Here is a 12,793-nt window from a genome sequence, read left to right as displayed (position 1 = left end):
GAGAATTTTCATGAGATGGAATGCTGCTTGAAGTTTGTTGGCTTTATGGTTGTATTTAAACCTACTTTATCAAAGCTGAAGATTCTTGAAGTTACATATCTCAAATATTTAAATACTTATCTGCCCCCGTAACGTACATTTCTCTACATCTCCTACCACGTATCATGCATAGACATGTACTTGTGTACAACACAATTTACAGGCTGCCCTCAAAGACAGCAACAGGATGTGATTTGTGGGAGATGTTATTAAACTAATTGTATTTTATGACTCAGAAAGGGGAATTTCCTGTCATAATTCATGGTGGCAGCGAGAAACATAAAGGCAGACATAAAGAGAGAGAGAGAGGAAAAAACATCAATGTGCTAGCATTAAATGTGACAGACAACTGGCGATGTTGGTCACAAGCCATTTTGTCACACATATTTTTTTTTCTTCACACATCATTGCCGTGACTGCATGTGACTGAATGCTTGTGGAGCAAGACCAAGACTGACTCCATCTAACCGACTCAGGGCCGAGTGCGTAAAAAAAGACTCACCTTTGTGTTCACCAGAATGCACAAAATTTTCAACTTTACAGTAATGGACGAGTAGTGGGAGGAGGGTTGTGAGATTTTAATTTGTTTTCCTGTTCTGATGGTTACTGAAATTCTTATTCATTTGATTGTCACTTCGTGTCTTACAGAATCAAAGTAAAAGTACGGTCAGACACACAATGGCAAGCTCATATGCCCCCTTCGGATCATGAGATATTACGCCATAAATTAAATGCAAACCCTTCTGCCTCACATCCACCAAGCCTCTCCCATCAAACCCATAACTTCAAAAAGCAATATCATCATCATCATTATCTCCAAATCACCTCACGGCTCCAGGTTAGCGAGCCACAGCCAGAGGGCAGCTGTAACAAAGTGTAACAGGGGGGTTAAAGAGTGACAGCCGTGGGTGGCAAAAAAATGGATGGGAAGGAGGAGGAGAGCCAAAGAAAGTACTCACACAAGTTCCATAAAAGTTATACTTAATTAAATGTCATCAGCCTCTATATGTCTCTTGTTAATACAAACATAAATCACATTGCTCCACGTGGATCAGCAAAGTATTGTTAGTCTACAACTGTGGGTAATGGAGCTAATGGGACTTTATCCCAAATTGCAGTCTTTTCTTCAGGACTTCTTGGCCTCTGAATCACCAACTGATTAAACTTTCAAATTCCTCTGAACAACTGGAATTTATACATTGAAATGTTATTTATGTTATTTTGCCCAGCTGATTTATTCATCCTGATATTCAAGTATTGATCTTGTCTTCTACCACTACTGTTTTGCGGTTTCAGGTTCGGTCACAGATTGGACAGGGTGGCACTTACGCTGACTTTGAATGCCTGGACAGTGTTGTCCAGCAGCAGTACGTTGCACACAACCTGTGTGTGCTGCCTGTCTCGTTCCAGCTCCGTCGCCCTGACATTGTAGGATCTGCCAGCAGGCAAGCGGAAGCGCGCGCTCATCACGCTCCTACCAGGGTCTGCAACCAGGAAAACACACAAGAGAAAAAACACATTATTGAGAGGAACAATGGAGTGGGACAGAAAAATAAATGAAGCATCATTATATCAGTGCTTTCATCATACATAGACAAAAGAAAACAAGCCAATGTGCATTGTGACGTGAAGTACTTGGTGAAGGCAAGGCGAGGCAAGCCTATGCAAGTAGGGTGAAGCAGCAAAGCTGTGCTTAATGATAGAGGAATGACAAAGAGAAGACAGAGCACATGTTTCTAACCAGAGGATGAATAAACTATAGCACAGGTCTGCATGACACACTTACATTCAACACTAAAAAGATATAGAATATCAAATAATTATTTAAAATGAGATTAAGAGCTTCGCTCATATCTGATTTTTCAGCAGCAGTTAATACAACATTAAGAATATCTATTCCTTTCCCCAGCAGGGTTGACAGAAAATCATTCACTTATTTTTCTGCTATTTTAGTTTTCAGCATTCCAACGACCACTTCATTTGTGTGGCTGTCATCCATACATCTATTTCTGGTTTTTATCAATCTTTATCAACATGCCTGAGCTGAAGTGCTCCTGCGACTGATTGTTAAATGATGGCCGAGCAAACAGTGGCTGAGGCAGCCTGCCTGCTTATCACTGTGAATAAATGATATTCAATCTGAAGCTCGTTAGCACCAAAGCCACGTCTGACTGATTTCTTTGTCTCGGTTGATGCCAAAACAGCTTGCATGTGGCTAGGATCCAAGTTTAGATAGATTAAAAAGGCTACTTGTAGTTTGCAGTATATCTTTACAGTGCAGCTTGTGAATGAACAAAGAGCGATTGATAAATGATAAAGCATCCGAAAACATAACGGCTTCCAATTCGCTCCTCAAAAAGAATAAAATATTAAAAACTGGACAACTTTAGAAAGTGACAGAAATAGAGATTGAGTGCTTTCTCTCTAGAAAGGCAGTGAAAGAATTCCTTAAATAAATAGCTCAATATTTTTCGAAAAATATGCTTTATCATATCTTGCTTTTTTTTTTTTCTCAATCATACAGCCCACCGTAGCTTTGTGCAGTGCATGTTTTGACACAGGCTGAATGAGATGTAAACTTCAATGGTAGACAGCTTTAGCTTTCAACAGGTCAAGTCTATTTTTTCTCCCAGTTCCGGGTCTCAACATTAAACTTGTTAAATCGAGACATGCTTGAACCAATTATAAGTTTGAAAGATGACATGAAATAACCGCGGTCCAGTTGGTACCATGTTCATAGATGAGTTCATGGTCATAAGTAAAATTTAGAAAAAAAATTGCCTTGGGGGGTCATGGCAGGCTGTTGTGTGTACAGTACAATATAAGAAACCCTGGTGACAGTCAGGAGGAGGAACGAGGAGTTCATCTTCAGTCTATGTGAAACAGAAAACCCTTCCCATCTCTCTAGCTGCCCAGTTGATCACTACATCCATTCACACAAGGCAAACAATGAAGTCACTATCTCATTTCTGAATAATGGTAAATCCGCTGTGAGATTATTTTTGTTGTGACCAGGATTAACTTCAAAAAGGGCTCAAATAGGGCATATACCAAAATAATTAGTGACACATAAATGTGCTTGAACTGCTCCATTTGTTGATATGAGCACTGAGTGTTTCACATGTCAACTCTGTCCTTTTTTGTGACATGTTTTTATTTATTTTTCATTTTTATGCTGGGAAACATATGCCATTGCAGTGGGATCTGCACGCCTCCTTTCTGCCTGATGCATTTCTTAAAATTCTTTGATGATATATGTTGACAGGTGACATAATATACCCACATGGGTCACGGCCCCGTCATCGAGAACACTTGCATTTGTACCGATGGCTGTGTGTGAGTGTATTTGTGTGTATGCATGGCGTGTACATGGAGAGCCTTCTGTGTGTGTCTGAGCTGCTTGTCACTACTAATCATCACAAACCTCCGGCAGATTGCATGTACACATATTCATATCTATACATGGAGACATAGCTAAAAGCAGAAACAACTACCATAATTTCCAGAATATACGTTGCTCGGCAGTAAAGGTCACACCAGTCAAAAAGTGCATAACAAAGAAGAAAAAATATATAAGTTCCACTGGGCTATAATTTATTGTAAACACAATGACACCTTCAAACAAACCCACAAGGAGTGGATTCATTCATCTGTGTATACTGTACAGTATATAAGTTAATATCTAATTCACACCTGAGTATAAGTCGTAGGACCAGCCAAAGCATGAATAAAAGTGTTACTTATATTCCGGATATTACTTCTCATGCGCGGACATTCAAACTCAAACCTTGAAATGATTACATCCTCACTAGGTGGCTTTGACATATTATATAATTACTGAATGTAAATAAGACGCAAAGAAAATACAGGTACAATTCTACATAAAGAAAAAAACTATAAAAACATGTTTTCTTCCTCCATGATTGGCTGAGCTGCTAATTGCTACTGACAGAAATCTTGTGTGTCGTTCACATAATTTGTCGACAAAACACCTCTGTCTTGTTTTAGCGCGTGACTGGCTCTCTCCATCCATCCAGTGTGGTAAAAAAATATAGCACATAAGTATGAAGAATAAGAAGAAGATAAGAAGAATAATTACACAAGTACAATGTGATGATCTGTGTCTGTCTCTCTTTTGTCTTTAATTTATTGGTTTGCATTCCAAATATATTTCTGGTCTTCTGTCACTGCGGTCTTCTGGATTTGTTGCACCCCGTCTTGTTTTTCCTGATTGATTCGTTTAGTGTTCAGCCAATCTGTGTTTAGTATTTCCCAGATTATGACCCTTGCCTGATTGACCACGATTTTTGTCTTGCCCTGTGTATGACCTTTGGCCTGTCTGTCGGATTAAGGTTTCCCCATGCCTCCTGTGTACCGTCCTGATACTGGTTTTGACCCCTGCCTGGATTTTTACTACAAGTTTTGGATATCCCTCTGGTCCTGCAATCCCGGTGTTATTCTGGTTTGAAATGGACTTATTAAAGCCTTTGATTTTGTGACACTTCGCGCCTGGTTCGTTTGGAATCCGTAACATACAGTCAACATGCTGACTGTACTTGTGTATTAATGACACCATAGTTACATCGTATTACTGTAGCCTTCACCCATGCCATAGTTATTCCAACTTCAGCTATGGCTAAAAGGTCTTTACTCTTATTCGTTTTTGCATAAAAACAGTCCTGTCATGCAAGACGTGTGGGAAAACACACCTGATGACATCACCAAGGCTACTGAAGTTTCTTTGTATTATTGTTTTTATTGAGATAAGGAATAAGACTACAGGAAGTTAACCAGACACAAGCAGTGTGTTATTCCAGTACAGAGACACAATATTTACTTATTGGTTCATGATTTTGGGTACTTCTTAGGTTTTAAGTCTACCATGTAAACAAAATAAGCACCCCTCTTACCAAAGATGGTTCAGTCCACCACCATCACTCAGCTTATTTTTCAGGTATGTGATTCTGAGTCTGGCACGAACAAGTGGGGACAGAAAAGGTGTAGAGGTATTTGGAAGAAAGAGAAAGTTTTTTTTTGTTTTGTTTTTTATTCCTGGGAACTTTCCGTACAACCTTCTTAACAACGTTAACATATTTGTTTAAATTATGTGCTAAACAGCCATCAACAGACGTTTCTTGCAGTCACGTCAACAGTCATGAAAAATGAGAACCTCGTTTACTGTATGAAGCGGAGAAAAAAAAGAAAGCTTTTGGTGTATTTTCTATGTGACATACAGTCTGACCTACGATTGTTGACGAGCCTCTAAGGGATCTAAAGAATTATTATGAACGCATTATTGTTTTACACTGAAAATCTAGAAGAAACCTTGAACTGTGTCCTCAACTGAGAGCAGAAGTGGAGTGGTGGGTCTGACAGAGATGTAACTGAACTACACTACAGGAAGTGTAGGATCCAGAAGTTGACAGCCAGCAAGTGCAAACAGCCAGGATGCTTCTAAACCCAGTGAGTTCAACACATCCTGACAGCCAATGCAGAATCATGTAACCAGACAGCTTTGCACAAGGACAGGGAGACCCAGCTACAAATGCATACAACCGTGCATACTATCATGCATACTGGTGCACGAAAACCGCTCCAAGCTGCACTGCCGTCGGCTCAAGAGACGGAGAGAATTGACAGAAGAGACGAGCAGACAGGAATGCAGAAATGAAGCCATGCAGAAGAAAGGAAGGGAGAAAAGGAGGAGGAGGAACAGAGGGACTCTATCACCGGCTCACACTATGGAACAGCGATCGGGTGCACAGAGGATGAATTCTGAAACACGGTTCACACTCCCGTGATCTCTTCCTGTCCTTGTAGGTTTCTGTCATCTAGCCAAACACAACATAAAGACTAAGGACGGAAGTATTTTATTTCTATGTAGAATCATAACATTTTTTAAAAGTTGCTCACTCAAGTTTTGACTTAATATTCAGCTGAACACAACATTCTCTGACCTGTCCTTTGCATTTTGTTTTTATCACACTATTTTCAGCTCTGCTCTAACAATTGCTGTCCTCCGATTGTTTTCTCAATATTCTATCGTTTTCTGCTCAGTCGTGTTTTCAGTTTTGCGCTGCTGAGCAGGACAGGCCAGCCACGCTCCCCTGGGAGAAGCCTCCGGATCTCAGGAAGCACGCCATTATTGCTTCCTGCAGTCAGCAGAGCTTACAAACAAGCATGTGCGTGTGTGTGTGTGTGTGTGTGTGTGTGTGTGTGTGTGTGTGTGTGTGTGTGTGTGTGTGTGTGTGTGTGTGTGTGTGTGTGTGTGTGTGTGTGTGTGTGTGTGTGTGTGTGTGTGTGTGTGTGTGTGTGTGTGTGTGTGTGTGTGTGTGTGTGTGTGCCTGTGCTTCTTGACCCTAAGGTTTGCCTCAGTGGTGGGTTCCACTGGCTCTCTCGGCTTATTGCAAACACAGACGGTCCTGGAGCCTTCCTGTCTATACACAGGAATAAACAGCCTTCATATAAACACATAAACGACACATCCCCCGCTGGAAAAAAATATCATGCACATACGTACAAAGACGAACATACATGTTCATTAGCATCAAAATGCAGCTCAAATAAATCTGCACACAGCAAATACCCAAAGGAGCTCAACATATGAGCATTCCTGAAATATGATTCTCGCTCTCTTTCTTATTGTATCAAATCAACACAAATCTTCAAAAGGAAACAAGTGACATGACGTGCAATATCCTTTCCCAGCGTGAAGATAGGGTGACTGTTGAACTTCATTTGCCCTGTGTATAGCTATTTATACGCCAGATCTCTTTTTCTGCCGTTCTGTGTTGCTTAGGAACAATTGGAATAAGAGGCTAGCAGTTAGGAATCCCAAAGGACTCATACATTGCTCAGTGTTTCAGAATGCATAAACTAGGGCACTGACAAACAGGTGGTCAATTACAGATGTATGCCAGTGTGTGTGTGCATTTGCAAACAGTTTGTGACTGCTGTGAGTTTTCATAATAGATGAAATGAAAATCCATAAAAAACAAACAAACCTTAAAGTCTTCAAAAATCTTTTTTCCTTCCTGCAAGATCATAGAACTAATATGTATACCATACAGACTGGAGGTTTGTGTCACACTGATACAGATTATCAGTTGTTCTTTTCCAAAACGAAGAGGTGTGCTTGGTATTAACTCAGTAAGACCAAAATCTGCTATTCCTCTGAAAGAAAGGAATACAGCCTCCACGGGGTAAAAACATCCATCCACTACTACCTGTCTCTCAACAACCATGCTTGATGACCTTCACCCAATTTTACCACTTCACTCATAGTGTTTTTGATTGTCTACATACTTCCGTCGCCAACCATCCTCCTCCCCTCAGACATGCAACCATCCCCATGATCCCTTCAATTCGACTTATTTTATGTAGGGCAGCACAAGCAGTGGATAGAGTGTGTGTGTGTGTGTGTGTGTGTGTGTGTGTGTGTGTGTGTGTGTGTGTGTGTGTGTGTGTGTGTGTGTGTGTGTGTGTGTGTGTGTGTGTGTGTGTGTGTGTGTGTGTGTGTGTGTGTGTGTGTGTGTGTGTGTGTGTGTGTGTGTGTGTAATGGACAGATTTGAACAAAGCATTTTAAATGTTTCTGTGTTTGGGGAGGTGGGGGGAAGTAGCAGCTTAAGGAATGTGTGCAGCGAATGGCCTCTGACCTCCTTTTGGCGCAGCCATATGTGTCCTGGTCTGTTGGTAAAGCCATACAGTGCAGCTTGAAATCTGATTGCTACACTGAGAGGACCGAAGAGAGGAGTCAAAGAAGAGCAGAGGAGAGAAGTCAAAGGACAGGAGAGGCGAGGAGATGGGTTTAGTTTGCTTGTGAGGGTTGCAACTTGTTGATTACTTAACATTTACATACCTGAAGTTGGATCACTCTGCTTTATAAGAATTTACTGACAGTAAAATAAGCTACAGGGGTCAAAGGTCAGTGAGACCCCAGGATATTGTGATGTGTAGCATGGATAAAAATCTATGCCACTATTATTTAAAGTTTTCATGAATGTATTCTATGAAAAACATGACAAGACATTTAGTTACACATTGGTACTTACAAAAGCATGAATTCGATTATGAGTCACCTTTATCATCAGAGCACTACAAGTCTATTAATAACTGTCAGAGTAGAAAAAGCACAGGTTGAATTAATAACATCAACAAAGGCCCTGACCGCACAGCACGGCAATGAATTATTTAATTAATCACACGTGTTTGACAAGGAAAAATGTATGACCGGTACAGAACAACCTCCTACTAGCATGCGCCAATTTATCTTAATTTATAAAACCGGTATCTTATTTTGACCACAACCCCCCCCCCCCCCCCCACATCGCTTCTCTTCTCCTGACTTCATTATGCAAATTACTTATCAGTGGCAGGGAGCAGTCATTTACTCTCACCAACAAACACAGAGCCATTCATTAAAAACCCAACACCTGTAAGAGATTACTACTGAAAGACGCAGATAACGGTGAAGGATAAGCTTTTCCAGCTGAATTAGACGACTCATCTGCCGACGCACATCCACCTCCATCGCTGCTGCCCCCCTCATTCTGCTCTTCTCTGAACTAGCTTGGCCTTCTATACATCTTTCCCTTGGAACTATCATGTAATTTTCTATTGTTTTGTAGTTTGGCATTCAGAGTTCCTCTATTCAGGAACCTGACAGAAAGTTTCCAAACACCTTTGTCTAATTACACCAACAGCATTACGGCCAGAGCGTCTATAATGAAACCACAGCAAGGTGGCACATCCCATTTCGTTCAGCGCATGTGCAGAGGCTTGCTTTATTCCATGATGCAAAAAAATCTGCAGTTTCTGAAGAGAATCGTATACAGCAACATGCAGATGTGAAGGATTTATTTGCTACATGGCTTTCATACTATTTCAATTTCTGAGCAAAAACAAAATAATAGGAAACCAGAAGGTAAACTCCGAAGGACAAAAGCATTATTTGGAGAAGACTTAATGTCTATTTAAATATAAAGGCCTTTATCGACCAAATTAAGAGCAACCAGATTGGAAACATGAGAGTGAAGAGGACCTCCTTGCCTCAGTAACTTGGTAATACACCAGTAACAACCACTGAGAAACACAGAAACACAGATGCAAGGTTGATTAAAGCAGCACATTCCCCTGATTTTTTCCTTTCCTGCTGACGCTGCCACCTTTTAATGTTACCAGGGGTCGTGTTGTGAGCACGCTGCAAATTTCCACCCGCATCCTCCTCAACCTTGCACATTCCTGCTCCACTGGCAGGGAGGCCAGGTGTTCTGCACTAAGCATACACATACACACAATAACACACATATGTACGCACACACACAAACACACACGCACGCCTGCTGCTACCTTAGCTCAGCTACATGAATGAGAACTGCAGCAACACTTGCACCTTTTCATTCAAAAGTGAATGTGTAATACGTTACTTTTAATCATATCTCCCTTTAGGTCTTAGTCAGGAAATTATGTTGTGGTTTAACCCAAGTAATAAACTGAATGCATTAATTCATCACAGTTTCATCATAAAAACTACAGAATAGTATTAAGAATTGGTTTGAGGTCATTATCCAGCGATCATCATTCACAAGGTGTTATGCAGCTTTTGTTTGTGCTGCACCTGTAGTGCATGGTGTTGCTTTGATTGCAATAAATCTGTTTAACATTTTAACATTCTTCTGCAAGTGTGTGTGTGTGTGTGTGTGTGTCAGTACGCCTTTGTGTGTGTGTATCTGTGTATAGGATCGATATGAGTATAAAAAAGCCTGGCATGCACCAAACACACATAACAATGCACATCTGCAAGCGAGGAAACGCATACACATTCAGGTGTTTGTGCACTGAGCTGATCTTAATTGTTCTGCATCAAAACAGTTTAAGATTATGCAAATGTGTGTTTACTTGTGGTATATCTACCAGGCCAAACGGTGGCCTGTGGGCCAAAACTGGACTGTGAGAGGTTTCCCTCCAGACCACAAAGCCTTTTACTGTAATAGGGGGAATGATAGGCCTGTTATTAGGGCTAGAATTAACTTTTGTCATCAAAGAGATTGATGAGACTGCACTTTACCGAGTGCAGGGTCTGGATGAATTAAGTGGAAGCCTTGTCAGACGAATATCCCTCGGACAATCCGGGTTTTAATCTTGAGCATTTGCATAATTTCTTGTTTTAATTCTTTTTCATCTAATGACTATCATTATTTTGCATTGTAATTATTGCAGGTCAGGTTGAGGAGCTAGTCAGTCAATGCCAACTATTTTCTTCTGAGCAACTAAGGTTGTTGATCATCAACTCCATCATTTAAGTCTAAACATTAGGGTAGGGATTTTGTTAAGCAGTTACTGTGTCGGACCATCAATGCTCCGAACCATAACAACAGACTTACACAGTTAAGCACTTTGATACGGATCATGTGAAAGAAGCTCAAGCATTCATCTGAATGTACAGGAGTGCTCATAAAGGTTTAGAAGCTGACCTGACTGCTAACTCAATGATGTGGGGTTCAAGGTACAATCAGGCAGACAGAGCTATAGGATTTAATCACAGGAAAAATGCAAATAACTGCTGGTACAATAAACAATATAGACTCAGAGTAGATTAACTTCTTATTATGTGAATACCAGAAAAATTGGTCAGGTTAATCCACTGTTTTCTTTTTTATTCAGAACATGGTAGAGACTTGTTTTCTCTCCTACATTTGTGACAAAGAAGACCATGACAGGGTAGATATAAATACACTTATATCTTGTCAGAAAATTTGAAATTCTTTAAAAATAAATAAATAAATAAAAGACTGCCAGCCTGTGAGAAGTTTCATGATGCCTGCACGGTTTACCTAATCCCTGATTATTCCTAAACCTTACTGTAGCCGATAGCGACAAGCGAACATTAACCCAATCAGGAGTCATCAAATTTCAAACAATCTCATTAGTTACCTGACTTCACTCTCACTGCTTAAGGTGTTTTTCTCAGTAGCGTTCTATTCTTGCTCTTTGCTGAGAAACAGGATTAGACCATGGTTGACATTTAGAATGACAGACAGGCAGCAGGTAGCAGAAGAAAGAGTACTGAGAAAAGGCTGCATACCGTCACCTTAATCCTTTGGAGGTGACTCAATTCTGTCATTTTCCTGGAAACTGCACATTCTCCTCCTTATCGAGTTTATAATGAAATGTGTCCCTCCAAAGGTCACGAGAGATAGCATGATTTATTTTTCACAATTAAAAGTAAGTTATGGTTACATGTGGAAAATGACATCATTATACAACTTACAATTACCATAATGGTTCAATCACTTAATCAATGACTGGATCACTTAATGTTGCTGACATTTAAGTCAATTTCAAATCCAGTCAATTTTATTTATATAGCGCATCAGAAATACATCTATGCACGCTCCAGATCTAAACAGTTGTTATTCCACAGAGGTCCAACAACCTCCTCGTGAGTGATTTCTGACAAGAGTGGGGGAAAATATGGTCATTTCAATAGGCAGAAACCTGGAGCTGATTCAAGACTAAGATGGGCAGCCTGCCACTTTGAATAGAGCGGGTGATAGAAAGTGAAAGACAAAGAAAGAACAGGAGATACATAGTGAGAGAGGGGGTGCCCGTTGAAAAAAAAAAAAGAGGGAGTGAAAAACAGGGACACAACGGAGGAAAGATAAACCTCTTCCATCTTTGAAGAACTGAATCATAAGTACACACCAGTTAACTACACAGGGCACAAGGTTTCACAAGGATACTTTCTTTCTGTGGCACACTGCATTTGCTTTTGCTGTTCCTGTAACAAGAATGTGAGGTGCAGACTACAAAAATGCAAGAACAAGAAGAAAATTGCTTGAGTTAAAAGAAAAAGTGAGGTGGATTTTTTTTGCACTTCAATACACTTTTTTTTACACTCTTTAGGGAAAATGTTACAAGTACAATGATGATGCTGCAGAGACAGATCAGTATGTTTTATTTTCAAATTACTGTAGTTGCTCGTTTAAGAGGCAAATATTTCTGAACATGAAATATTTCTTACTCCATTGCTCAATTAATGGTCAGAATATTCTATTATTCCATTACTGAAATTGTGGATTGCTACATCCCTAGCACCTACTGAGCATACGCTCAGCCTGTTTTTACAGAGATGTACCTGGTATGACCATTGTGTGTGTCTGTGTGTGTGTCTGTGTGTGTGTGTGTGTGTGTGTGTGTGTGTGCGTGCGTGCGTGCGTGCGTGCGTGCGTGCGTGTGTGCGTATCCATGGATGGGACATACTGTGCGCTTAAAGTCTGCTCTAGATTGCTGATGAAAGGGATTCTGCTTCATGCATAATTTAGCAGGCTCTGTGTGAGTTTAACTCCACATCTCTACCTTCAAGCTATTTTGTGACCACCACCATCTTTTTAAATCTGAATGACTTTAACATTGTGGTCTATAAAATAAATGATGGTCCACTTATGACTTTTTTCTATCTGCCAGTACACTCACACACAAATCCAGTGGTGTTTTTATTTGACTATGTTGCTATAGTCCTATTTTGGCATCACTCAAGGGATGTGGCCAGTAGGATTGGATAATGCTCAAGATACAATACCTGCAAAATACCCAAATATGAAATCATTATATTTGATATCCTTTAGTGGAATAGCTGCAAACTGCTTTCCAACAATGCTCAATAGTTACAGGCCTGGTTACATGGCAAACAATGCCAAGTGGCAGCAGTGATTAGAGCATGGAGTTGATGATTAAACAGCTTGTTTGAATGTG

General features: G+C 40.3%; 1 protein-coding gene across 6 annotated transcripts in view; it reads right to left on the bottom strand.

Annotated features, from left to right (window-relative positions):
• The window catches only part of ptpn4a (protein tyrosine phosphatase non-receptor type 4a), a 54,133-nt gene that overhangs the window by 29,631 nt on the left and 11,709 nt on the right, over positions 1-12,793 (bottom strand). For 5 of the 6 annotated variants that reach the window (XM_068328999.1, XM_068328996.1, XM_068328998.1 and 2 more), the window contains one exon: positions 1,369-1,523. In XM_068328999.1, the coding sequence (XP_068185100.1) occupies positions 1,369-1,506 (138 nt within the window). In that variant the 5' untranslated portion in view covers positions 1,507-1,523. Of the gene's footprint in view, positions 1-1,368; positions 1,524-7,695; positions 7,730-12,793 lie in introns of those variants that run through there. The other variant, XM_068328995.1, reaches the window with a different exon arrangement.

The sequence above is a fragment of the Antennarius striatus genome, chromosome 12 (assembly GCF_040054535.1).
Source record: "Antennarius striatus isolate MH-2024 chromosome 12, ASM4005453v1, whole genome shotgun sequence".
Lineage (NCBI taxonomy): Eukaryota > Metazoa > Chordata > Actinopteri > Lophiiformes > Antennariidae > Antennarius > Antennarius striatus.
Note: the sequence above shows the minus strand (reverse complement) of the source record. Positions and strands in the feature narration are given on the sequence as shown.